The sequence below is a fragment of the Pipistrellus hanaki genome (genome assembly GCF_964339955.1).
Source record: "Pipistrellus hanaki genome assembly, chromosome: 6".
Taxonomy (NCBI): domain Eukaryota; kingdom Metazoa; phylum Chordata; class Mammalia; order Chiroptera; family Vespertilionidae; genus Pipistrellus; species Pipistrellus hanaki.
This window is the reverse complement of record NC_140508.1, coordinates 35580662-35608065: the sequence shown is the minus strand read 5'-3', so window position 1 is coordinate 35608065 and position 27404 is coordinate 35580662. Positions and strand designations below refer to the sequence as shown.

General features: G+C 46.8%; 1 protein-coding gene and 2 long non-coding RNA genes across 4 annotated transcripts in view; 2 read left to right on the top strand and 1 right to left on the bottom strand.

The window, feature by feature from the left end:
* Positions 1-10497, top strand: part of LOC311624920 — a 203220-nt gene extending 192723 nt beyond the window's left edge. The window contains exon 2 of the long non-coding RNA XR_014795405.1: positions 10312-10497. This is a non-coding gene — a long non-coding RNA (uncharacterized lncRNA). The remainder of the gene's footprint in view (positions 1-10311) is intronic.
* PXMP4 (peroxisomal membrane protein 4) overlaps positions 1-12547 on the top strand; it is an 18503-nt gene extending 5956 nt beyond the window's left edge. The window contains exons 3-4 of one of the 2 annotated variants that reach the window (XM_084888592.1): positions 3318-3516; positions 9602-12547. In XM_084888592.1, the coding sequence (XP_084744718.1) occupies positions 3318-3516; positions 9602-9865 (463 nt within the window). In that variant the 3' untranslated portion in view covers positions 9866-12547. The remainder of the gene's footprint in view (positions 1-3317; positions 3517-9601) is intronic. The other variant, XM_084888593.1, reaches the window with a different exon arrangement.
* Positions 10501-14883, bottom strand: LOC311624919. The gene is made up of 3 exons (XR_014795404.1): positions 14733-14883; positions 12186-14487; positions 10501-11990 (listed from the first exon to the last, which is right to left on the bottom strand). It is a non-coding gene; the product is annotated as an uncharacterized lncRNA (long non-coding RNA).
* Positions 14884-27404: the final 12521 nt, after the last annotated feature.

Sequence of the window (27404 nt, the reverse complement as noted above, 5' to 3'; positions counted from 1 at the left end):
GCTTTTTGTGCTCCGATTCTTTTTTTTTTTTTTTTTTTTTAATTGAGCCCAGTCATTTATTCAGTAGATATTTATTGAGCATCTGCTGTGGAGCAGACACTGTTTTAGATGCTGGGATACAGCAGAGAACACAACAGACAATGTTCACTGCCCTCACAGAGCTGCATTCTAGCAGGAGGTGGAAGAAGAAAAAACATGATAAATAAGGAGAGTATGTGTGAAAAGGTGATATGGGCTGTGGGAAGTAAACATGAGGACGAGGAAGGAGAGAAAGGGGATCAGGAGGGCTGGAGGAAAGGCAGACTGCAGAATTAAATGGGGAAGGCCTCCCTGAGAAAGTGACATTCGAGTAAAGACGTGAAGGAGGTGAAAGAGTTGGCCAAATGGGCATTAGGGGAAAGAGAGTGCAAAGTCCCCGAGGTGAGGCCGTGCCTCGTGAATCTGAGGAGGCTAGAGGTGGGGGGTTGGAAGGGGAGAGAACAAAGAGGAAGGTAACCAGGGCCCATGTTGTCCAACTTTAAAGAGGAGCTTGGCTTTTTCTTTTAGTGAAACAGGAAGTTGTTAGCTTTTTTTGCAGGGATATGGTCCTGTCTGCCCTATCTTTTAGTGAGAGCGGAGAGTTTGCTGCCAGATTGGGAACAGATGGGTGAGGGTGCCGAGGGCAGAAGTAAGTGTAAAATAGGAGGCTGTGGCCATAATGCAGGGGAGTAACTCTGATGGCAGTGGAGATTAGGAATGGTCAGATTCTAGAAACAATTTGAAGGCAGGATTAGTGTTAATACGTAAAAACTGGGAAATCTAACTTGTAGAATTGGCAACACTGGGCCCATGTCCTGTGGGGCAAGAGCCAGCTGATTCCTGGCTATGTCTCTCACCTGACAGATTCCCACAGTGCTTAGTAACCCACTCCAAGGTCCTCATTTAGCTTTGAGGACACTTGAGTTTACCATTCCTGAATTGACCTCCCAGAGTACACTCTGTACTTCTCCCTGTGTTTTCCCCACTGCCCCCAAGTGATTTAATTTAATTTATTTTAAAATTTTTTATTGGTTTTAGAAAGTGAGAGGAAATGAGAGAGAGTGGGAGAGAGACATCGATTTGTGGTTCCATTCATTTAAAAAAAATATATTTTTTATTGATTTCAAAGAAGAAGAAGAAGAAGAAAAAGAAGAAGAAGAAGGAGAAGAAGAAGAAAGGGAGAGAGAGAGAGAGAGAGAAAGAAAGAAACATCAATGATTAGAGCACATGTGTCAAACACAAGGCCCGCGGGCCAAATCCAGCCCGCCAGGCCTTGCAATGTGGCCCGCACCGCGCTGTCATCACTGCACTCCGCTGTCAGTTTATGACATTGTCAGTTTATGACTGTTCAGTAAACCATTCGGCCCGCGATTTAGGCTGGATTTTAGATTTTGGCCCCTTCTCTGATTAAATCAACTACCTAACCATTGATCAGCTGCTTCCTGCATGTGACTCACTGGGGATTGAGCCTGCAACCCCAGGAATGTGCCCTGACCAGGAATCAAACTGTTACCTCCTGGTTTATAGGTTGACACTCAACCACTGAGCCACCATCACCAGAACACTCATTTTTTTAAAAATTGATTTTCAGAGGGAGAAGAGGAAGAGGAAGAGAAAGAGAGAGAAACGTCAGTGTGAGAGCAAAGCATTGACTGGCTGCATCTTGCACGCCCCCTACTGAGAATTGAATCCTGACCAGTAATAAAACTGGCAACCTTTTGGTGCACTGGATGGTGCCTAACCAATGGAGCCATGCCAGCCAGGGCTGTTGTTCCACTTATTTATTTTTTATTTAATTTTTTTTTTTTTACAAGAACGCTGAGGGGAAAAAAAATTTTTTTTAGGTCTCCTGAAAATTTGTGTTGTCTTCTAACAAGAAATCAAAATTCATTATAACATGTGATTTTTTTATTTTTGAATGTTCTTGGTCCACTTATCTATGCATTCATTGGTTGATTCTTGTATGTGCTCTGACCAGGGATTGAAACCACAATCTTAGACAACATTCTAACCAACTGAGCTATCCAGACAGGTTCCGAGTGATTTAATTTTAAAGGATAAATCAACTACCTACCCTACTTAAATGTTTGTTTCTCTCAGGATAAAGAGAAAACTTAGCATGGCCTTTCCTGTTATCCTACATCCCCTACATTAGGGGTGTCGAACTCAATCAGAGAAGGGGCCAAAATCTAAAATCCAGCCTAAATCGCGGGCCGAATGGTTTACTGAACAGTCATAAACTGACAATGTCATAAACTGACAGCGGAGTGCAGTGATGACAGCGCGGTGCGGGCCACATTGCAAGGCCTGGCGGGCTGGATTTGGCCCGTGGGCCTTGTGTTTGACACATGTGCCCTACATCCTTTGCTCACACAATCTCTGCTCAGATTTTCCTCTGTTCCTTTACTCCCCACTCTCTGTCCCTCCTCAGGATCTTTGCTGACCCCTCTGCCTGGGATGCAAGTCCTCTCTCCTCTTGACCACATTGATTCCTCACCCTTCAGATCCCATGGTTATCTCTTATCAAAGTCTAAGTTTGACCCTGGCTTTGTGATTGTATTTTCCTCTCTGATTAGAATTAGGGGTGTCGAACTCAATCAGAGAAGGGGCCAAAATCTAAAATCCAGCCTAAATCGCGGGCCGAATGGTTTACTGAACAGTCATAAACTGACAATGTCATAAACTGACAGCGGAGTGCAGTGATGACAGCGCGGTGCGGGCCACATTGCAAGGCCTGGCAGGCTGAATTTGGCCCGAGGGCCTTGTGTTTGACACATGTGGTAGATCATAAGCCTCATGAGGGCAGCAAGATCTTTCCCCCCCAGAATTATATTCCCAGATCCAGCACACAGTAGGCTCATTCATTTATTTCTCCTCATGTTCACACCAAAAAAATATTTATTGAGCACCTACTCTTTGTCAGACGCTGTTCTGGGCCCTAAGGATGAACAAGTCAGCTGTGGATACCACTCTCTGGTACCTTCCACTGGGACGGGGTGGGAGTGGGGGAGATCATAACAAGCATATGTAAGTCAGATGGCAATAAGACCTATGAAGGAAAAAAAAATATATAGGGTAAGGGTTCAGATGTGATAGGCATTCTTTTATGTAGGGTGGTCGGGGAAAGACTCTGAGGAAGTGGCATGATGTGAAGGCCTGAATCAAGGATGCCAGCTGCCCTCAGGATATAGACGTGAGAGGCCCTGAGCTCCTTTGTGGCTTAGTTTTGCATGCCCAGTGGGCGAATGCTCTTCAAATGGCGGGGCCTGCGCTCATGGTAATTCCCTAATTCTGTGCAGCTTCCAGGAGAAGCTCTGGGCCATCCTTCGGGCCACGTACACCCACTCTTCGAACCTGGCCTGCTTCGTGTTCACCTACAAGGCCCTCTGTGCCCTGCAGGCGTACCTGCAGGGGGAGACCCACCAGGTGCACTCGTTCCTGGCCGGCTCCATCGGGGGCTTCCTCGTGTTTAGAGAGAACAATAACATCAACAGCCAGGTAAGCACCCTCCGCGGGAGTGTGTGTGCGGGCTGGCTGGGGGTTTGGGGTGGGATATGGTTCAGGTTTGAGTTGGAGTGGGATATGGTTCAGCTTATTGCAATTTTATGATTCCCAAAATCAATGTGTATGGCTCTCTGGGGACAAAGATGTTTTTATTTTTTTAAAGAAAATCACTCTGCAGTAAAATTAGGGGGGGAAAAGGGACCCTGATTATGATTTTCATAAAACAAAATTTATTAAAGAATTGCCTCTTATTCTGTAACTTGTCCTTTTTCTGGGTTAAAGTTCTATTTATTTTTTATTGATTTCAGAGAGAGGAAGGGAGAGAGGTGTAGGGGAGAGAGAAAGATAGAGAGAGAGAAAGAGAGAGAGAGAAAGAGAAAGAGAAAGAGAAAGAGAAAGAGACAGACATTAATCAATTGCCTCCTGCATGTTCCCCAAACCAGGGATCAAATCCACAACCTGGGCATGTACCCAAACCTGGAATTGAGCTTGCCACCTTTTTTTTTTTTAAATCAAAATTTCTATTTTATTTATTTTAAAATGTTTTTTATTGATTTTGAGAAAGAGGAATAGAGAGATAGAAACATTGATGAAAGAGAAACATCATTGATTGGCTGCCTCTTGCTCGCCCTCTACAGGGGATCGAACCTGTAACCCAGGCATGTTCTCTGACCAGGAATTGAACTGGTGACATCTTGGTTCATGGGTCGATGCTCTAACTGCTGAGCACACAAGCCAGGGCTATTTAAATATTTTTAAATTATCACAGTTTTATTTTCACATTTAAAAATGCAGATTGAACATCCCCTACGTACCTGGCATGTGTGTAGGTGCTTGGAATGCATGATAAATAGAAAATAAATTGAAAAGAAAGTTTCCATCCTCCTCCAATTGTCAAGCCACTGTCCTGGGATGGTCATTTTATTTATTTTTTAATTTTTTTAATAAATATATTTTTATTGAATTTTATTATTTATTTATTTATTTTTTACAGAGAGGAAGGGAGAGAGGTAGAGAATTAGAAATATCAATGAGAGAGAGTCATTGATCAGTTGCCTTTTGCACGCCCCCCACTAGGGATGTGCCTGCAACCAAGGTACATGCCCTTGATCGGAATTGAACTCGGGACCTTTCAGTCCGCAGGCCGACGCTCTATCCACTGAGCCAAACCAGTTTCGGCTGGGACAGTCACTTTAATTGTGTCTTGAGTAGCTCTTCAGAAATTATCTGTGCTTGTTTTTGTGTACATGTCAGTAGTTTTCCACCAATGAGATCATACTGTGGTGTTTTTTTTTTTTTTTATGGAATGATGTATCTAGGAGACCTTCCTTGTCATTCCTTCAGCCTTTTTAATATCAGAGCCCTCCACTGCTGGGTGGATGATCCTGCCTTCATTTTACTAATCTCCTCTCGATGGACATTTAGGGTGTCTGTAGCCTTTGCCATCACACACATGCAGTCTACATCTTTGGACATCTTCCTGCATTTGTGTCAGTCTGTCCGGAAGTTTCTAGACATGGAAATAAGGAATCTGTGCATGAGAGAGTTTTCTGTTTTGAGAAAATTTCCTCGTTTTTATATTTGTTAGAAATTTCACATCCAAAGGCAAAGAATGCTGGTCACACCATCTCCTTCCCCCTCCTCTCTTTTCCTTGACTCCTGGCAATAATTATTCTGACCTCCATTTCTAAAATCTTGTCATTCCAACAGTGTTATATAAGTGGAGCCTTAGGGATTGGCTTTTTTCACTCGGCAGATTCATCCACATTATTGAGTCTGTCAGTAGTTCATTTATTTTTATTGCTGAGTGGTGATCCATTGCATGGATATACCACAGTTTGTTTAAACATTTATCCCCAGAAGGACATGTGAATTGTTTCCAACTTTTGGCTATTAGGAATACAGCTGCAAAGAATATTCTTGTACAAGTTTTTGAGTGAGCATTAGTTTTCATTTCTCTGAGATAAATGCCCAAGAGTACAGTTGCTGGGTCAAATGGTACATGCGTGTTTAGTTTTATAAGAAACTGCAAACTATTTTCCACAGTGACTCTACTGTTTTACATTCCCATTAGGAATATATACAAGTGACTCAGTTCCTCTACATCCTAGCCAGTATTTGGTTTGTCTTATTTATTTTTTTATTTTAGCTATTTTGATAGGTGTAAAGTGTCATTTCATTTGTGGTTTTAAGTTTGCATTTCCCTGAAGGCTAATAATGTTAAACAGCTTTACATGTGCTTATTTCCCAACTTCAGTGAAGTTTCTATTCACGTCCTTTGACCATTTACTAATTGGGTTCTGTGTTTTTTTACTGTTAAGTTTTGAGTTTTTAAAAAATGTATTCCAGTATAGTAGTCTTTGTCATATATATATATATATATATATATATATATATATATATATATATACTTTTTTTTTTTTTTGTAAATGCTTTCTCCCAGTCTATAGCTTTCTTTTTGGCCTCTTCACATGGGCTTTCATAACAAAAATATAATAATTAATTTTGATGAGAACCAGTTTATCAAACATTTTAAAGGATTTTTTTTTTTGGTGTCATGTTACTTTTTAGTTTTGAACCGTGTAAGTATATTAATTAAAAATTTTTAAATAAGTAAAAATAATAAATTAAAGATATAAAATAGTATTACTTAAAATGTCCATACTAGTAAGGCAATCTACAGATTCAGTGCAATCCCTATTGAAATACCAATGGCATATTTCACAGAGTTAGAACAAATACTCCAAAAATTTATATGGAATCAAAAAAGACCCCAAATAGCTGCAGCAATTTTGAGAAAGAAAAATAAAGTTGGAGAAATCACAATACAAATTTCAAGTTATACTACAAAGCCACTGTAATCAAAACAGCCTGGCATTGGCATAAGAACAGGCATACAGATAAATGGAACAGAACAGAGAACCCAGAAATTGACCCAAATCATTACACTCAATATTTGATAAAGAAGGCAAGAGCATACAATGGAGTCAAGAGAAAGGTGTTGGGAAAATTGGATAGATACTTGCAAAAAAATGAAACTAGACCACCAACTTAAACCATACACAGTATAAACTCAAAATGGATAAAAGACTTTTAAATGTAATTTGTGAAAACATAAGAATCCTAGAAGAAACCATAGGCAGCAAAATCTCAGACATCAACAAATCAATAAATGGCAAGTGCTGTCAAGGATGTGGAGAAAAGGGAACCCTAGTACATTGCTGGTGGGAATGCAGACTGGTGCAACAATTATGGAAAATAGTAAGGAGTTTCCTTAAAAAATTAAATCTGGAACTACCATTTGACCAAGTGGATTCCACTTCTAGGAATATATCCTAAAAAACCTGAAACACCAGTCAGAGAGAATGTATGCACCCCTATGCTCATAGCAGCACAATTTACAATAGCTAAGATCTGGAAACAGCGCAAGCGCCCATCAGGAGATGAGTGGATAACCAACGCACGAAATTTGTACAAGAGCAGGCCTTCCTTCCCCCGGCTGCCTGTACCAGCTCCCTCCGGCACCCGGGACCCAGGCTTCCATCACAGCCCCGGCTACGTCTGGAAGATTGTCTGGAACAGGGGTCTTCAAACTACGGCCCGCGGGCCACATGCGGCCCGCAGAGGAGTCTGATCCGGCCCGCCAGGTTTTTTGGGCAGTGAGCGCAGCCGAGGTGTTACAGTAGGAATTAGTAGTTCATATAGTCCGGCCTTCCAGCTCTCTGAGGGACCGTGATCTGGCCCCCACTTTTAAAAGTTTGAGGACCCCTGGTCTGGAAGGACATCTGATCTAAATAGCATATTACGAGAATCCAAGATGGCTGCTCGGGTAGGCAACTAGCCGCAGCCGCACACAACAATTTTAATAAAATACAACTAAAATATAAAATGGACATTACCCAGAACTACAGGAAAGTCGACTGACTGGAAATCCTACAACAAGAAGCAAGGAGAAAACCAGAAGGAAGCACGGAGGAGCTGTAAAAGCCTAAGGTACGGAGACACGCGGCGCACGCGAAGAGGTCGGAGCCGGAGAGGAGGGAGGCCGAGTGCCTGGCGGGCGTTCCCTAGCGGAAAGGAGATAAAACTCCGACTGTGCTGGGCCTCCGACTGCTCTGAACCCCAGTTCTGGGCCAGACCCCGGGGACTCAGGCTCAGCCATAGGGAGCTGGGCTGTAAGTCGGAACCCCGGGGTAGCGGAGAAAGGAGGTCCCGGAGGCGCGCACACTGCCCCCAGAGAAGGGACGGCCGGCTGTGCCGCGGGATTGCCCTGACGGGAAGGAGACTGGGGCTCCAGACTGCTGTGAACGCCACCTCCAACTCCACTTCCAACTGAACTGAACCCCAATACCGGGCTCATTGTGGGAGAGCATAGACTGTTTGGCAGCAGGCGAAAATCGAGGGCACCTTTCTCTCAGAGGCGCTGGCAGCGAGCACTGAAGGACCCGCATAGGGCGGGGCTGACGGAAGCCAAAGCTGCAGGCTCCACCCTGAAACCCCGTCCCATCTGTAACAGCGAAATGCGACAACAAAATAGATCACAAACGAAAGAAATGGAGGACAAAAAGCGTCTGGATATAGAGTTCAAATCTACGCTTATAAGGTTTTTCAAGAATTTCCTAGAAAAGATGGATAAGGCCTATGAGGATATGAAAAGAGATCAACAAGAAATGATCAGGGATCAACAAGAAATAAAGAATACATTGTCTGAAATAAAAAATATTCTACAGAGTCCTAAAAACAGAAGGGAAGATCGCAAGAATCAAGTCAAAGATTTGGAACATAAAGAGCCAGAAGACACTCCTCCACAGAAGCTAGAAGGCAAGAGAATCCAGAAAATTGAAGATAATGTAAGAAACCTCTGGGACAACTTCAAGCGAACCAACATCAGAATCATGGGGGTCCCAGAAGATGAGAGAGAGCAAGATATCGAAAACATACTGAAAGAAATAGTGACAGAAAACTTCCCCCACCTGGTGAAAGAATTTGACTTACAAGTCCAGGAAGCGCACAGAACTCCAAACAAAAGGAATCCAAAGAGGACCACACCGAGACACATCATTATTAAAATTCCAAGAGCAAAAGATAAAGAGAGAATACTAAAAGAAGCAAGAGCAAAGAAGGTAGTAACTTATAAAGGAGCACCTATACGATTGTCAGCTGACTTCTCAACAGAAACCATGCAGGCCAGAAGGGAATGGCAAGAAATATTCGAGGTGATGAATAGCAAGAACCTACAGCCAAAAATAAGCTACCCAGCAAAGCTATCACTCAGAATCGAAGGCCAGATAAAGAGCTTCACTAATAAAAAAAAGCTAAAGGAGTTCATCACCACCAAACCAGAATTATATGAATTGCTGAAGGGGGTTCTTTCAGAAGAGAAAGTAAACAAAGATAAAAATTATGAACAACAAATACGTAATTATCAACAAGTGAATCTAAAAACCAAGGAAATTAAAAAAATCTGATGAACAATATTAACTGTTGAATATAATAGAATCAGAGGTATGGAAGGGGAGTGAACTGACGATTCTTGGGGGAAAAGGGGAGAGGGGGGAGTGGGAAGAGACTGAACATAAACTGTGCACCTATGGATGAGTACAATGGGGAGAGGGGAAAGGGCAGAGGGTGGGGTGGGAACCTGGTGGAGGAGAGCAATGGTGGGGGGGGGGGGAGGAACATTTGTAATAATATGAAAAATAAAAACTTATTAAAAAAAAAAAAAAAATAAATAAATAAATAAATAAATAAATAGCATATTACACTTTTATTATTATAAATATGCATGACCCATGGACACAGACAATAAGGTGCTAAAGACCGGGGGACGTAGGGGGGTAGGCTGGAGGGGGTCAATGAGGGAAAAGGGGATATATGTAATACTTTCAGCAATAAAGAATAATTTTTTAAAAATTAAAAGTGAGGTAACAACCTTAAAAAATAAATAACATAGTACTATTAAAATGTCTGATAGCACTTTATCTGCACACCCACTTTGAAAAACACTGATCCATGCAGTGGGCAGAAGGTTCCCAGTGGCTGTGCATACCTGTAATCCCCTGTTGTTCCCTCCCCGCAGATCAGCATGTACCTGCTGTCCCGCGTCCTGTTTGCCCTGTGCCGCCTGGGCGTGGAGAAGGGCTACATTCCCGAGCCCAAGTGGAACCCATTCCCGTTGCTCACCGCGCTAACGTGGGGGCTGGTGCTGTGGCTCTTCGAATACCACCGGCCCACGCTGCAGCCCTCGCTGCAGTCCTCTATGACCTACCTGTACGAGGACAGCAATGTGTGGCACGACATCTCGGACTTCCTCATCTACAACAAGAGCCGTCCCTCAAACTAATGCAGCCCTGAGGCACTCAAGGGGGCTGCCGCCTGAGTAAACTCCGGGCGGTGTCCGGTGGTGGCTTGAGATTGGCTCCATCCGTGAAACTCCCAGAGGATCCTGCCTTCCCAAGATCATGGCTCTCAGACTCCAGCTTTTATTTACGCAGGGTTCCATTGTCCAAAGCAGAAGCACCGATTTCCCAACCTCATTAGGCCCTCTTGAATGGTGGCATAGGAGGCTGAGTCAGGCGGAGGAACCCAAGGCACGGTTCCAGCATTCTGCTAACTTCTGTGAGACCAGGGAAAGCCACCCCCTCTCTAGGCCTCAGGGTCATGGAGCTCAGAGGAGGGCCCCGAAATCTCTTTCTGGTGGGTACGTTCTTTGGCTGTTCTTACGCTGGTGGGTTTGCAAATATGTTTTTACAAAATACTAAGTTCCTTTCCTCGAGTGTTCCATTGGAGAGGCTCTAGAGTTTTACTGTCCAGTGGAAACATGACGACGGTCATATACGTTATGTAATTGAAATTTTTCTAGTGGCCACATTTAAAAAAGAAAGTGGAAAGCAGCAGATGAGATTCATCTTGATATATTTTAGCCCAAATTGCTAAAGTATTATCATGTCAACATGTAATTACTATGAAAATAAGGTCTTTTATATTCTTTTTTTCTTATGCGAAGTCATCAAAATCAAGTATGTGCTTTACATTTACAGCACGCCTCAATTTAGACCAGCCATATTTCCAGGCTCAGTAAGTAGTCCTATGTGGCTAGCAGTGGCTGTTTTGGACTATACAGATATAGAATACTTCCATCATCACAGAAAATTCTATGGGCATTGCAGATACAGAGCTAGAGGACGTGGTTGGAGTCTCCACCCACCACTATGTAATTTTGAGGAAGGTTTGTGACCTCCCAGAGCCTCAGTTTCTTGTAAAATGAGGAAAATTGTAATAACACCCGGTGTCCATGCTGGACTTGTACCCACACTCATCATTTCCATCTAAGGAGCTCCTACTTCCTCCGGGGTGCTTTGCACATACTTTTTATTTTATTTTATTTTTTTTGCACATACTTTTTAAATCCATACATTCTACAGATGTGGAAACAGAATCCGAGAAGGGAAGTAACTTGCCCAAGATGTACAGTTAGTATGGTAGCCCTATCAGGGTTTGAACCCAGATTTATCTGATTTCAAAGCCTGTGTGTTTTTAAGTGCCTTACTTTAAATTTAGAAACCTAAGCTAAGCTATGCAAATGTTAGCTAGTTCTAGGGTCTGTTTCAGAAGGGGGTACACACTCAAATGCCTACAGAGGCCTGACAGTGGCATAAATGATAATGTTCTGGGTGCTATGTAGTAGTCACTGACGGGGACGTGGTGAACTGGAGTCTCAGATGCCAGTCCGATATTTTAAAACCAAGTTAGACACATCAATCAGGTCTCTAGGAAGCTTTGGTCCATGGACCCACTAATTGGAGTCCCTTGGCCTAAAAGGAATGTATCAGTCTCTTTATATTTTAGAACTTACTAGTAGAAATGTACACATGAGTCACTGGAGATCTTATTAAAATGCAAACTCTGATTCGGTGGGTTTGGGGTGGGCCTGGATATTCTGCATGTCTCTCAGACTCTCAGGTGCTGCTGCTGCTGCTGCTGCTGGTCTGAGCCACACCTTGAGTAACAAGATTGTAGGGGATGATATGGGGCCAACTGCTAACCCATGTGCCACATGTGGAAACTGAATTAAACAGAGCTGAGCTGTTAGGTAACAGAGCAGAGATTAGGTCTGATTCTCACAGCTGTGTTCTCAGCCACAATGTTGTACTGCCAACCTGGAGAAAGGGATCTTGAAGGTCCCTTAGTTCATTCTGTGGAGGGTGAACGAGATCCTAAGGTTATGGGGAAGGGAGGGGGTCGTCATCAGCAAGTGGGTTGCCCATATCCCTTTAGTTGACCATGTTAGAGCATACCAGCCACCTTTTGTGTCTTTCTGCCTGAGGCCATCGCTTGCCACTGGCACCTGCTCTGCCACCCGCAGAGGATTAACACATCCAGGGCACAGCTCTCAACCAGTGCCTGATAAATAGCCCCCTCCCGCCCCCGTTGCCCAGTAGGCATGCTCCACTCTGGCTCCCAGGGCGCTCTAGCGCAGGGGTCCTCAAACTTTTTAAAGTTGGGGCCAGATCACGGTCCCTCAGAGAGCTGGAGGGCCGGACTATATGAACTACTAATTCCTACTGTAACACCTTGGCTGCGCTCACTGCCCAAAAAACCTGGCGGGCAGGATCAGACTCCCCTGGGGGCTGCATGTGGCCCGTAGGCCGTAGTTTGAAGACCCCTGCCAGGTCTGAGCCCCTCTTGCCCACAGTGGTCACTTGCTTGATAACACCTCCTTTCCTGTCTCCCTCATGCCCCTGCCACTGCTTCCCGGGACCCCTTCCCATGTACACCACGTGCACTCGCACCCTTGTCTTGGGGTCTGAGAGAACCCAAACTAAAGCTGGCCTCTGGTAGAGCAGGTTGAGAGGCAGTATAACACGGTGGTGGGGGACATAGTCTGGGCTCAGCTCTGGTTCTGTAGTTTCCTAGGGCAAGTGACTTAACTGTTCCGTACCTGTGTTTCATCATCTGTAAAGTGGTGGTTCTGTAGGGTGATCTGGAGGATTAAATATGACACATTAAGTGGTCACTCGGTAAATGTTTGCTGTTATTTCTAATAGTGTTCACACACAGAAGGAAGCATGGTCCTGAGAACTGGGTATACCCTGCTTTCAGCCTGTCCTACCCGCCAGCTGAAGGTAAAGCCTTGGCTGCCTGCCCTCCCCACACACCCCGCTGCCACTGGGGTTGGCCAGCTCCACCACCGACTGTCTCTGCTCTCTAAGAATAGGTTTTCCTGGCAGATGGCATCTCTCTGGGTCCTGCCAGAGCATCTGGTGCCTCCAACTGCTCACTCCGGGGACGAAGGCGGGGTGGGCCTTGCCGAGGAGCAGAGTGTGGCTTCCAGCAGATCTGAAAGGAGTCCCCACTTGGCTCCCTCCTAAGACCAGTAAAGTGGGCATTGCCAAAGGGCCTTGGTACACAGTAGGCACTCCATAAATGCTGGTTCCTTAAACAGCACCGCGGTTTAACATGTTTGTTTATTATGCACTCGCCACCTTCCTACAAAGCCTTCTGACATGCAGGACTTAAACTTCATTTTAAAGATTTTTTATTGATTTGAGAGAGAGAGAGATCGACGTGAGAGTATAAAATCAATCAGCTGCCTCTGAGCCCGCAGTCTGAGCATATGTCCTAACTGGGAATCAAACCAACGGTCTTTCGGTGCACCGGACGACGCCCAACCAGCCACACCAGCCAGGGCTGTGGACAATAACTTTAAATTAATTATATGTACACATAGCACAAATAGGAAAGTCAGGTTCCATCCTACAACCCGAGCTCCTCCCTTCTCTTGCCAGGGCCGCTCACTGTTAGCGCTTCCCGGTGCTGCCTTCCAGAGACATGCGCGCACAGTCACCATCCTTGTCTCCTCAGAACCTGTCACATCACACTGTCATCTCAGCAACTTTGGCATTTCCTCTCCGCCCTCTGCACTGTTAGTTTCTCTTTGGTTAATAATCTGAGTTCTTTCTTTGAGCTAGTTCCCTCAACTCAACCCCTAGCCCCCAAATATCTTGGGCAGATTAACACCAAGCGAAAGGGAAGGACAAAGCTGAGTAATTTGGGCCCTGCTGCTGCTCTGCTCCCAAATCAGAGATCTTCCAGTGAACCCACATGAGAGCAGTGATTCACGGGCTGGGATGCCAAAATCGCCTCAGGATGCTCGCTGCTCCCGCCTTCCACAGGCTCTAGAAAGGATCCAGGAGCTGGTGTTTCTTTCTCTATTGTTCACTTCTCCCACTCCCACGAGTGCATTTTGGGTTTATAAGAATCAGGCTTCAAACTTAAACCAGAACATTGTGCTGTGCTCCACTTCCTGGAACGAACCCCACGTGTCCACAGTCTGGACTTCAGATAAGTTTCTTTTTTTAATGGATAGGAGAGTATTTATTTTTTTTAAAAAGTCATTCTCCTCCCCTCCCCTTATCTAATTCCAGATACATAGGGAGAGAGTGTGCCTTGAAGAGCATTTTGGATGAGGAGTTTAAGTATCCTGAAGGATTCACTCTTATGATCTGGAGGCCACATTGTCAGGCAGAGGACTGAGGGAAAGCTGGGTATTCTGAGTATTATTCTTAATTGATTTTAGAGAGAGGAAGGGGAGAAAGAGAGAGAGAGATCTGTTGTCCAATCAGTTATGCATTCATTGATTGATTTTTGTACGTGTTCTGACCAACCCCACAACCTTGGTGTATCAGGATGATGCTAACCAACTGAGCTGTGTGGCCGGGGCTGTAAGTATGTTTTTAGAGAGGGCTTTCAGTGCAGGGCTCCCCATTTTCTGTACCAGGTCTCTGCTCAAAGCTGCCGCAGATGTCACAATTTTATAAACAAACAGGAAATAGAGGCTATGGGGTCTCTTTTGGAAACCTTGTTCTCACTGCTCTTCCGGGCTTCTCCCTTCAGCCTTTCTTCATGGGCTGCATGTCAGCTGACAGAAGGGTCAGGGACAAACCACATCAGCTCTTTAGGTACCTTTTATTTTTTATTTATTTATTATTTATTTTTTTTAATATATTTTATTGATTTTACATAGAGAGGAATTGAGAGGGATAGAGAGTTAGAAATGTCGATGAGAGAGAAACATCGACCAGCTGCCTCTTGCACACCCCCTGTGCCCGCAACCAAGGTATATGCCCTTGACCGGAATCGAACCCGGGACCTTTCAGTCCGCAGGCCGACGCTCTATCCACTGAGCCAAACCGGTTTCGGCTAGGTACCTTTTATATGTGTGTCATGAACCCCTTTGGCATCTGGTGAAACCTATGGATGCTTCTCTCTCTCTTTTTTTTTTTGACCCTTCTCTTAATGCTGTTTTAAAAACATATACAACAAAATACATAGGATTTTTAAAAGGACAACTATTACATTAAATTTTGAAATAATAAACAAGATAGTTTTAAATATATTTTTTATTGATTTTAAGAGGAAGGGAGAGAGAGAGAGATAGAAACATCATTGATGACAGAGAATCATTGATTGGCTGCCTCCTGCATGCCCCACACTGAGGATTGAGCCCACAAGCTGGGCATATACCCTGACCGGAAATCAAACCGGTGACCTCTTGGTTCCTGGGTCGACACTCAACCACTGAGCCACACATGGCTGGGCCACGTGTGTGTGTGTTTATCTCATTAGAAAACAACAGTCCAGCCTAAACCAGTTTGGCTCAGTGGATAGAGCATTGACCTGTGGACTGAAAGGTCCCAGGTTCAATTCCAGTCAAGAGCATGTACCTTGGTTGCGGACACATCCCCAGTAGGGAGTATGCAGGAGGCAGCTTATCAATGTTTCTCTCTCATCGATATTTCTAGCTCTCTATCCTTCTCTCTTCCTCTGTAAAAACTCAATAAAAATATATTTTAAAAAAACAGTCAAAAAATACCACGATTTTATATATGCAATAGCACAAATAATCTCACAATACCTGCAGCAACTGAAGCAGGATATGGAAATAGCTGTGATTTCTATTGGGGATAAAGTCCCAGCTACTGCAAATAGGCCTCTAGTTTGTTGCCAACATTTAGAATCAATGGAAACGTTACATTGCCGTCAGAGGCTAATGAAAATATAGGTGTAATTTTTTTTTTCTTTCTGTCCAAGTTCATGGATTTCAGATTCAAAATTCCCACTTGAGAGTGACCTTCCCAGTCTGACCACATGGCAGCTGCCATTGTTTAGCAAACCCTGAGCACGGAATAAAGAAAATAATGGCTAATGCTGGCTGATCCCTTACTAAGTACTAAGTACACGGTGATATTGGAGACTAGGACTCAGCAATGAAAGAAGCCCCTTCCTGCCCAACTGGGGCTTACAAATGAATATGTAAGTAAGATGATTCCAAAATGGCAGGCACTATGAAGTCAGTAGGACAGACAGTGTAATAGAATGGCTTAGAAGGGAGGACGAAAGGGTCTGTTTTCCGAGGAAAGGTTCTCTGAGGAGGTGATGTTTGATCCGAGACCTGAATCGGGAGAGTCTACAAAGATGTGGATGGAGAAAGGGTGACTGGCCACAGGCAATTTTGTCTTGTAAAAGATTAACTGGCTAACAGTTTTTTTGTTTGGCTTCATTTCTCCGTTGTTTTTAGACTTAGTAAATTTCATTTTTTCATTGGTTTCAGACTTCACATATTTAAGCTAGTTATTTGGTTTCATTTCTTCATTGACAAAGTTCTCTCAGTTACTCCCATTTTTATATTATAGTAGTTGCCCCTTATCCAAGGAGGATCTATTCCAAGACTCACAGTGCATGCCTGAAACCGAGGATAGTACTGAATCAATCATAAGTATATGTACAATATGTATACACACACACACACACACACATTTTACCCTATACATACATGCCTATGATAAAGTTTAATTTATAAATTATACACAGGAAGAGATTAACAATAACTAAAAATGGAAAAGTTATAATAATATACTGCATACAAGTTATCCGAATATGGTTTTCTCTAGTAATTTTTATAGTTCTCATTCTAAACCTATTCCTTGGTTTGGTGTCACTCATTTCAGGAGATCCCTTCTGAAATCTCTGTATAGACTTAAAGCTTTCTGGCCGAACACATTGTCATGAGTCAGAACACGTTTTCTATTCATGTCTCCCACCCACAAATTTAATGTCTTTTACAATTAACTAAGCACTTACACACTGTGGCCATAACTTTTGCAATTAGAGGTGCAAGAGCAAAATTAGCATAAGTTTCTCTTTTTTCTAAGTTCTTTTTAAAAATTTTTTTATTTTATTTATTTTTAGAAAAAGAGAGAAACATAGGTTTGTTGTTTCACCCATATATACATTCCTTGGTTGCTTCTTGCATGTGCTCTGACCAGGGATTGAATCCTCAACCTCAACCCATTGGGACAATGATCTAACCAAATGGGTTACTCAGCCAGGGCTATTAGCACAAATTTCTTTTTCCTTCTTCATAACCAGAGGATATTGTTTCCATTGAATTTTAGAGAGAGGAAAGGAAGGAGGGAGAGAGAGAAATTGATGTGAGAGAGACACATGGATAGATTCCCTTATGCACATGCCCAGACCCAGGTTTATGCCCCTGACAGAATTGAACTTGAAACCCTTCAGTGTGCTGGTTGATGCTCTACCACTGAGAATACTGGCTAGGGCAGAAGATCCATTCTTACCATAGATCTTGGCAGCCTCAGCATATGATTTTTTCTCATTTCTTATTAAGTTGAAAACTTTCACCTTTTCACTTAAAAGAAGCACTTTATGGCTTCTCTTTGTCATATCTGAATTGCCAGCATCACTATTCTTGTGCTTTGGGGTCATTATTAAGTAAAGCTAGAGGCCTGGTGCACAAAATTTGTGCACAGGGGAGGGGACAGTTCCTCAGCCTGGCTTATGCCTCTCGCAGTCTGGGAGCCCTAAGTGAGAGCAGGCTTAAGCTGTCAGTCAGACATCCTTAGTACTGCTGCGAAGGCAGGAGAAACTCCTGCCACCACCACTGTGCTCACCAGCTGTGAGCCCGGCTCAGGGCTTCTGGCTGAGTGGTGCTCCCCCTGTGGGAGCTCACTGACCACCAGGGGGCAGGCAGCTCCTGCTTGAGCATCTGCTCCTTGGTGGTCAGTGTGTGCCATAGCAACTGTGGTCGATTTGCATATTAGCTTTTTATTATATAGGATAAGGCTTACTTGAACACAAGCACTGTGATACCAGAACAGGCTCTGATAATTCAGATGGCTGCTAAGTGACTAATGGGCAAGGAGTACATCCAGCATGGGGATGCTGGCCAAAGGGATGATTCACAGCCCTAGGGGGACAGAGCAGGACAGCATGGAATTTCATTCACTACTCAGAATGGTGCACAATTTAAAGCCTGTGAGTTTATTTCTGGGATTTTCCATTTAATATTTTGGACCACAGGAAAACAAAGTTGGATCAGGAGGGACTATATACATAAATCTTATCTAGCTCTCCAGATACAGTGACAAATAGACTCGGTGGCGGTCTTCAAATAGTTACCGTTTCTTCCAGATGATATGATTTGCCCCAAGAGGTGGTTTCTTATTTTGAAAGACATTACTTTGGAGAAAAGCCAAGGGCCCTCTGTGAAGGAGCAGAAAGGAACACATATTTCCCATAGAAGGAAGACAAGTGCTTAGGTACAATCCGCACAAAAAATAAAATTCATTATTTGCGCAGTATTGTCATGAATCTACACACATTTTGTTGTTGTTAATCCTCACCTGAGGATATTTTTTCCATTGATTTTTAGGGAGAGTGGAAGAGAGGGAGGGGAAGAGAGAGAGAGAAACATTGATGTGAGAGAGACTCATCAGTTGGTTGCCTCCTGCATGTTCCCCTACTGGGGCCAGGGATCGGAACCTGCAACCCAAGTATGCGTCTTTGACCTGGAAGCAAACCTACAACCCTTCAGTGTGAGGGCCGACGCTCTCACCACTGAGAACACTGGCCAGGGCCATCATGTCCTTTTTTTTTTTTTTTTTTTTTTTTTTTTTAATTGAAATGCAATTTATTTATTTATTTTTTTATTGTTTGAAGTATTACATATACATAGTAGTACATATATCTCCTTTTTTCCCCACTGACCTTCCCCCAACCTCCCCTACCCACTCATTATGTCCTTTTTTTTTTAAAAAAAATTTTGTTGCCAAAACCGGTTTGGCTCAGTGGATAGAGCGTCGGCCTGCAGACTGAAAGGTCCCAGGTTCGATTCCGGTCAAGGGCATGTAACTTGGTTGCGGGCACATCCCCAGTAGGGGGTGTACAAGAGGCAGCTGATCGATGATTCTCTCTCATTGATGTTTCTAACTCTCTACCCCTCTCCATTCCTCTCTGTAAAAAATCAATAAAAAATATATAAAAAAAAATTTTGTTTTTTATTGTCATTATGTCCTCTCTAATGTGATTTTATCTTTTTTATGACAAAATTGCCTTATGGTCAATGAGTTTTACAGTGAAAATGTTTGTGGCAAAAATGCTTGCCACAAATATGCTACAGTGAAAGTATCTAGAACCGTGTACAGTATAGGACCTGCAAAATGCCCAGACCTGGAGAAGGGAACCAGCTGAAAGCTTTCAGGGCCTGGCAGGAGGCCCGAGTGGCTGAGACGGAGTGCAGGGCGGGACTTGTTGGAGCATTGGAGCCGACGTCCATCAGGCAGGCTTTGTGGGCCCGAGCAAAGGGTCTGAGTTTTCCTCTAAGTATGAGGGCAGCCTTTGGCAGGGTTAAGCAGATTTTTTAAAAATATATTTTTATTGATTTTTTACAGAGAGGAAGAGAGAGAGATAGAGAGCTAGAAATGTTGATGAGAGAGAAACATCAACCAGCTGCCTCCTGCACACCCCCCACTGGGGATGTGCCCACAACCAATGTACATGCCCTTGACCGGAATTGAACCCGGGACCTTTCAGTCTGCAGACCGACGCTCTACCACTGAGCCAAACCGGCTTCGGCGGGTTAAGCAGATTTAAGAGTGATGTGATGTTAATTTACAATTTAGAAAGACCCAGCTGCACGTGGAGAAGAGTGTAGGGGGCCAGGCTGGCGGCAAAAATCTGTTGAGGAAGCCCTGCAGTGGTCCACGTGAGAGACTATGGCTGCCTGGAGCAGGGTGGGGCCATGAGGTGAAGAGAAGGGGCAGATCTGGGGTATAATTTGGGGAGACTCAGCAGCCCAGAGCTGTGGGGGTGAGGAAGTGGGGCGTAGCGAATAACCCTCATGTTCCCCCTCCTGAGGCCTCCCCCCCACCTTGTGCCCATCTTGCCTCCTCAGCCCCCTACAGCCCTCCATGGCCCCTCTGGGGCCTGCTGCCCGCCCACCGGCCCCTGGTGTTCTGGCTCCCCAGCTGGCCCCAATTGTTGTCATTCTCCAGGGAGCCATGGGAACACACGCCTCCTCCCCCTCCAGCCCCTCTCCTCACAGATGAGGCCAGGCCCTAACAATGGCCCCTCAGCCAGCCAGCGGCCTGGACACAAGACCCCTGTTTGGATTCATCGCCTGCTCCGGGAGGCCTGCTGGGTCTCCTGGCCTGTTTGGCAAATATATAACTCTGGCTTCCAGGAGGGATTCTTTTTTTTTTTTTTTTTTTTTTTTGTTAAAACAAAATAACTGCCTCCTCTTCCCTGAATCTCTTAATAGATTATAAAAAGCCTTTCTCTTCCCATCCTGAGCCCTCCCTACTCCCTTTCCTGACCGCATTTGCCATGTGCCTGTCAACCCAGGGCCAAATGCAGGTCAGCAGGTGTCAGTGAGAAAATGAGAAAAAGGAAGAAAAGCTGCTCACCTCACTGTGGCCGACCTCGAATGTGCTGGTGAGGCTGAAGGTCGTGAGATTACTCTGAGGGCTTATGGCGTGGCAGGCACCGTGCCCGGCGCTCTTGTATACACCCTATCTCATTACTGCTGAGATCCATCGAAGATGAGGTACAACAGTATTTTGAGCCCCTGAGGAAGAAGCTACTGAGCAAAAATGGACATGCCATTGATTGTACGACACACCTCCATTTTAGAGATGTTAAAATATAAAATAAAATAAAAAGTCTTAGAATCAAGGGAATATGGGATTGCCTCACCTACACCCTTCATTGCCCTTCAATGTATTTTGTTCCTTGTCTCTGCGGCATCGAGTTTGGGAGGCAGTGCAGGATTACTTAAAGAACACGCTCCCATTTTACCATTTGCAACAGCATGGGTGGAACTGGAGAGCATTATGCCGAGCGAAATAAGCCAGTCGAGAAAGATAAATATCACGTGATCTCATATGTGGGATATAGTAATGATCAACATAAACTGATGAACAAAAACAGATCCAGAGACAAATGCCAGAGGAGGTGGGGGTGGGTGAGTTAGAGAACAACCAAAGGACTTGTGTGCATGCAGATTAGCATGACCGGTGGACACCGACACGGGGGCAGTGGGGCTTGCCTGGGTGGGAATGGCTGGGGGGTGGGGGATGGGGTCAATGGGGGGGGGAAAGGAGACATATATAAAATTTTAGACAATAAAAAAAAGAAAAAGAAAAGTTAAAAAAAGAAAGAAAAAAGACAACATGAAACAGAAAATTCATTTGATTATTAAAACAAAAAAAACCAACAAAAAACCTCTCCCATTCTGCAGCCTAACAAGAACAGTTTTTCTTGTCTCCTTTGGGGGGAAAAAAAAAATCAAGATGTAGGCCAGTCATTCGCCTCATATTCTTTTGTTGTTGTTAATCCTCACCCCAGGATATTTTTCTATTGATTTTTAAAGAGAGTGGGAAGGAACGGGAGAGACACACAGAGAGAAACATCAATGTGAGAGAGATACATCGATTGGTTGCCTCCTGCATGTGCTCAGACCAGTGCCGGGGATCGAGCCTGCAACTGAGTTACGTGCCCTTGACTGGAATCAAACCCAGGACCCTTCAGTCTGGGTCCGTAGGGCTGAAGCTCTCTCCACTGAGCCAACCTCACATTCTTAATTTAAAACAGCTTACATTTATTGAACACTCTCTATGCGCTAGGTACTGTCCTAAGAACTTGAATAACGAACTTAATATCCCAACAACCCTATCAAGTAGAAACTTATCCTTATCATCATCCCCATTTTATAAATGAAAAAAGCTGAGCTCGTGTGCTCTACAAAGCCCCTACCAACTTACTGCACCTCTGGTCAGGGCAGTCATAGCTACTATGTCTGATTTTCTCCCTCTCCCCGGGAAAGCAAAATCCCTTCTCACCCATTGGAGCGATACAATGAAAGGAAGTGGCACTGGGTGAGCCTTGGAAAGGAGAGAAGTCCCCAGAGCATGAGCTCAGCGAGAAACAGGTTGGGGAAGGTAGATTTGCTTATAGGCCTAAGATCTATGTGCTCACATTGGACCTTGGACCCTCTGGCCCACACCACACTGAACATATGGACTGAACGAATGGCCAAGGATTTAGCCAAGGCCACACAGCTAGACAGCTGTCGCTGGCACTAAACCCATCTCTTCTGTTTCACCATAAGTGCCCACTTTTCCTACTCTTCCATGGCCACATCTCTTTAGTCACTTGCAGAGCAGAGGAGCCGTGCTGGTGCTGGTTGGTTCCTTGGCAGTAATAACAGTCGTTAATATTTACTGGGTGTTTACTCTGTGCCGGGCACAGGCATCAGGGTTTGCAAATTCAGACACCTGGAATGGCAAGTAAGGTCGCTGAGGGAGGCAGGCAGAGCAGGCACTCTGGTGGCCCAGACGGTCAAGGCTCTGGCTAAATGGGGACAGCAGCTGCTCAGACCGTGATGGCCTCGGTAGTATTGCCAGGTATTAGTGTTTAAAAGGAAAGGAAAGACATATATTTGAATTTTTATATGGCATTTCCCAATTTAAAAAAAATTTTAAACGAATTCACAACTCAGAAAAAGTACTCTGTAGGCAAATGAAATCACACCTGTTGGCTTGTTTGCAGACTCTGCTTGCCGTTTTCTCATTTCTCATTCTATAAAGGGGCCTTGCCCCTTGTTCTACTGATGGAGCAGCAAAGCTCTTCAAGAAGGTAAATCGCCAAAACCGGTTTGGCTCAGTGGTAGAGCGTCGGTCTGCGGACTGAAAGGTCCCAGGTTTGATTCCGGTGAGGGGCATATACGGTGGTTGCGGGCACGTCCCCGGGGGGGGGGGGGGGGCGGTGTAGGAGGCAGCTGGTCGATGTTTCTAGCTCTCTATCTCTCTCCCTTCCTCTCTGTAAAAAATCAATAAAATATATTTAAAAAAAAAAAGAAAGAAAGAAAGAAAATAAGGTAAATCACTTACTCAAGGTCATCTAGCCACGCTACACAGTTGTAGTCTGTATGACTACAAGGTGTGAACCTATGATAGACGGCCTCTTGGATGGGCAAAGGGTCTGTGTTCAGAAACAGCCAGAGCTGACACCATGACAGAACGTGTCCAGGGATAGTAAACTGTCAGTCTGAGAACTCAATGTAGCAACAAGGGATAATTCAAGACGAATGTAATGTTGCAGAACTTCCGACTTCCCTCTGCCAGAACTTAACAGTGGATGTCTCTGTGCCCTTAATAAAGTTGAGTTACTACAGCTCAGTTGGTTAGAGCAGTGGTCGGCAAACTGTGGCTCTTGAGCCACATGCAGCTCTTTGGCCCCTTGAGTGTGGCTCTTCCACAAAATACCACGTGCGGGCACGCAGATACAGTGCGATTGAAACTTTCTGGCCCATGCGCAGAAGTCGGTTTTCGGCTCTCAAAAGAAATTTCAATCGTTGTACTGTTGATATTTGGCTCTGTTGACTAATGAGTTTGCTGACCACTGGGTTAGAGCATTGATCCCATATGCCAAGGTTGCAGGATCTATCCCCATCAGGGCACATGCAAAAAGCAACTAATGAGTGAATGAAGAAATGAATCAGCAAATTGATGTTTCTCCCTCCTCCTCCCCCACCTTTCTCTTTAAAAATCAATAAACAAAAATTAAGTCATTATATGTTTAGAGAGGTGGCATATGTGGAATAAATACCTTTGGCTTATTTGTATCATTTATCAAACTTTTTTTTTTTTTTTTTTTAATCAATCTTTATTGTTCATATTATTACAAAGGTTCCTCATTTCTTCCCCCCTCCACCAGGTTCCCACCCCACCCTTCGCCCCCTCCCCATCCCCCATTGTCCTCATCCATAGGTGCACAGTTTATGTTCAGTCTCTTCCTCCCTCCCTTTCCCCGATAGTAAATCCCTTTTCAGATAGTAAATCTGTTACTTAGCATTATCTCATATCAATAATACCTCCACATGCCCAATGATACACTTCACACAAAAGACATTTCCAAATAGGTCAACCAGCCTCATCCAGGCCCCACCCAAGGCACTTACAGATCAACACCCCAGCGCTATACTAACTCAACACATCCAGATCTAAGCCTTCATCACTTGATTCAGCAGACCCTCAAGTTCCCGCAAAAGTTTCCAGCCATGTCTGAGAGGCAGCCGTGGGCAGGTACAGGCGAGGAGCGAGCTGTTTCGGGCCTGGCTGCTCCGGGCCTGGCCTCTGTTGCTCTGGTTCGTTCCACAACCAGCTGCTCCGGGTCTGGTCACTGCCGCTCCCGACCTAGTTGCTCTGGACTTGGCTGTTGCTGCTACAGGCCTGGCCGCACCCGACCCGGCTGCTCTGGGACCGGTTGCTCCGGTCCCGGCCGCTCCGGGCCTGGCCGCTCCCAGCCTGACAGCCGCTGCTCCGGGCCTGGCTGCTCCCAGCCTGGCAGCCATTGCTCCTGGCCTGGCCGCACCAGACCCGGCTGCTCCGGGCCTGGCCGCTCCCAGCCTGGCAGCCGCTGCTCCTGGCCTGGCCGCACCAGACCCGGCTGCTCCGGGCCTGGCCGCTCCCAGCCTGGCAGCCGCTGCTCCTGGCCTGGCCGCACCAGACCCGGCTGCTCCGGGCCTGGCCGCTCCCAGCCTGGCAGCCGCTGCTCCGGGCCTGGCCGCACAAGACCCGGCTGCTCCGGGCCTGGCCGCTCCCAGCCTGGCAGTCGCTGCTCCGGGCCTGGCCGCACCAGACCCGGCTGCTCCGGGCCTGGCCGCTCCCAGCCTGGCAGCTGCTGCTCCGGGCCTGGCCGCTCCCAGCCTGGCAGCCGCTGCTCCTGGCCTGGCCGCACCAGACCCGGCTGCTCTGGGCCTGGCCGCTCCCAGCCTGGCAGCCGCTGCTCCAGGCCTGGCCGCACCAGACCCGGCTGCTCCGGGCCTGGCCGCTCCCAGCCTGGCCGCCGCTGCTCCGGGCCTGGCCGCACAAGACCCGGCTGCTCCGGGCCTGGCCGCTCCCAGCCTGGTAGCCGCTTCTCCAGGCCTGGCCACTCCCAGCCTGGCAGCCACTGCTCCGGGCCTGGCCGCACCAGACCCGGCTGCTCCGGGCCTGGCCGCTCCCAGCCTGGCAGCCGCTGCTCCTGGCCTGGCCGCACCAGACCCGGCTGCTCCGGGCCTGGCCGCTCCCAGCCTGGCAGCCGCTGCTCCTGGCCTGGCCGCACCAGACCCGGCTGCTCCGGGCCTGGCCGCTCCCAGCCTGGCAGCCGCTGCTCCGGGCCTGGCCGCTCCCAGCCTGGCAGCCGCTGCTCCGGGCCTGGCCGCACCAGACCCGGCTGCTCCGGGCCTGGCCGCTCCCAGCCTGGCAGCCGCTGCTCCGGGCCTGGCCGCACCAGACCCGGCTGCTCCGGGCCTGGCCGCTCCCAGCCTGGCAGCCGCTGCTCCGGGCCTGGCCGCACCAGACCCGGCTGCTCCGGACCTGGTTGCTCCCAGCCTGGCAGCTGCTGCTCCGGGCCTGGCCGCTCCTAGCCTGGCAGCCGCTGCTCCAGGCCTGGCCACACCAGACCCAGCTGCTCCGGGCCTGGCCGCTCCCAGCCTGGATTCTTCGTGGTTGTCTACTGCTGTTCTGGGCCTGGCTGCTCCCAACCCGGCTGCTCTAGGCCGGGCTTCTCCGGGCCCAGCCACTCCGTGTCTGGGTGTTCCTGGACTGGCCACCCTGGGCTTGGCCGCCTCTGCCTCAGGCCTGGCTGCCACTGCCCCAGGTCTGGCTGCTCCAGTGCTGGCCGTTGATGCTCTTGTTCTGGCTGCTGCTGTTCTGGGGCCTGGCCACTGCTGCTCCGGGCCCAGCTGCCACTGCCTTGTGCCTGGCCACTCTAGGCCTGGTCGCCGCTGTTCCAACATTCTGTCCCTTTTTTTTCTCTTCTTTTTTTTTTCTTTTTTTAAAAAAAACAACAAAACGCATTTATGTTGCAATGTTGGCTGGTGCGTTGAGTTCTGACTTAGTCTTTGATTTTTCAAGATCTTCTTTGTATTCTTTCTTAAGTAATTTTACTATCATTTGCTCTCACTTGATTTCTTCACATTGAGAACTTCTTTGGTTTCTTCCTCCTTGTCCTGGGAGCTCAGCAGGTTGGCCTGTGGCACCCCTTTGTTCTCCGCGGGCTCCCGCGCTGCTCCAGCCTGTTGCCGGGGTCGGCTCCGCCCAGGAAGCAGCCCCCGTCCTTGGCTCCGTTGCCAGCGCTCAGCAGTCGAAGGCTCAGGGGCACCCCCCCCACTGGGGGCCCCGTCACCCGGCTCCTTGCTGGCGCCCAGCTGGCCGGTGTCCGGCAGGGGCTCCTGCTCCTCGTGGCGTTCCTCCAGTCTGGAGCTTTCTTTCTCCCTCCCACTAGGGAAGTCCAGGATCAGAGTCAACAGACTGTCCTCTGCGCACAGTGTGCGCGACTCCGGGGGCTCGGCCTTTCGCCACGCTCCCAGGACTCCACCTCACAGCCCCGTCTCCCCCTGCCCGAGCCTGGGTCCCCAGGGACTGGCCCAGACCTGGAGTTCGGGGAGGTCTGGACTGAGGCTCAGAGCTGCCGCCTGAGGCTTTGTTTCTTCCGGCTAGGGTAATCCAGCATCAGAGTCAACATTCAGTCCTCTGCGCGCCATGTGCGCGCGACTCCGGGGGCCCCGCATTTCGCCGTCCCCCGGGATTGTCTCCCCCTGCCGGAGCCTGGGTCCCCAGGGTCTGGCACATAACTTGGGGCTCAGCGCTGCCGGTTCGGGGGTTCAGCCCAGGCTGGGGGTTCTATTTCCTTCCTGCTAGGGAACGCCAGGCAGCACCCAGCCCTCTCCTCCTCTCCGGCTGCGACCTCTCCGCGTGCGCGTGCGTGTGAGCGCGCAGCATGTCTCCGTACCTTAGGCTTTTTTTTCAGCTCCTCTGATTTTCCTTCTGGTTTTCTCCCTCCTTCCTATTGTAGAGTTTTCAGTCAGTCGACTACCTGTAGCTCTGGGCAATGTCCACTCTACATTTTAGTTGTATTCCTTTGAAATTGTTGTGAGCTGCTGCGGCTAGGTGTATACCCGAGCAGCCATCTTGGATCCTCCTATCAAACTTTTTAACAAACATATTGTGTAGGTCTGTAAAAACAATTCTGACTCTTTCACTGGACTATGAGCTCCAGCTATCAGAGGTGGATCTGTTTTGCTTCCAGCTGTCTCCCAGCGCCGAGCACAATGTCTGACACACAGTAGGTGTTCAATAAGTATATGCAGAATAAAGGAGAGTGGCTCAACAGAAATGAATTGACTTGTCAGGTCACACAGACCAACGTTCCTGTTTACACACCTTGTTTTAGAAACTCATGCTGTCATTTCTACCCAATCCTGCCTCTTGGAGAGAATCAAGGGAAAGGTGTTTTTAGGCTAAGGATCTTGGGCCCAGGAGCTTCCCCCTCCTTGGACTCCTATAGAGTAGGAGTTGGTAGAAGTGGTGATAGGGGTAAGTATCTATTAATTAAGCCATGATCTACCATAATACCTTTTGGAGACCACACATTATAATCTTGACAGCCCTGAGCCCGGCTCTTAGGGTATTTACAGAGGGTGGCAAGGTCTGAAGGGCAGGGCCTACCTGGGTTTTGCTGTGGAACAGCAAAGCTCC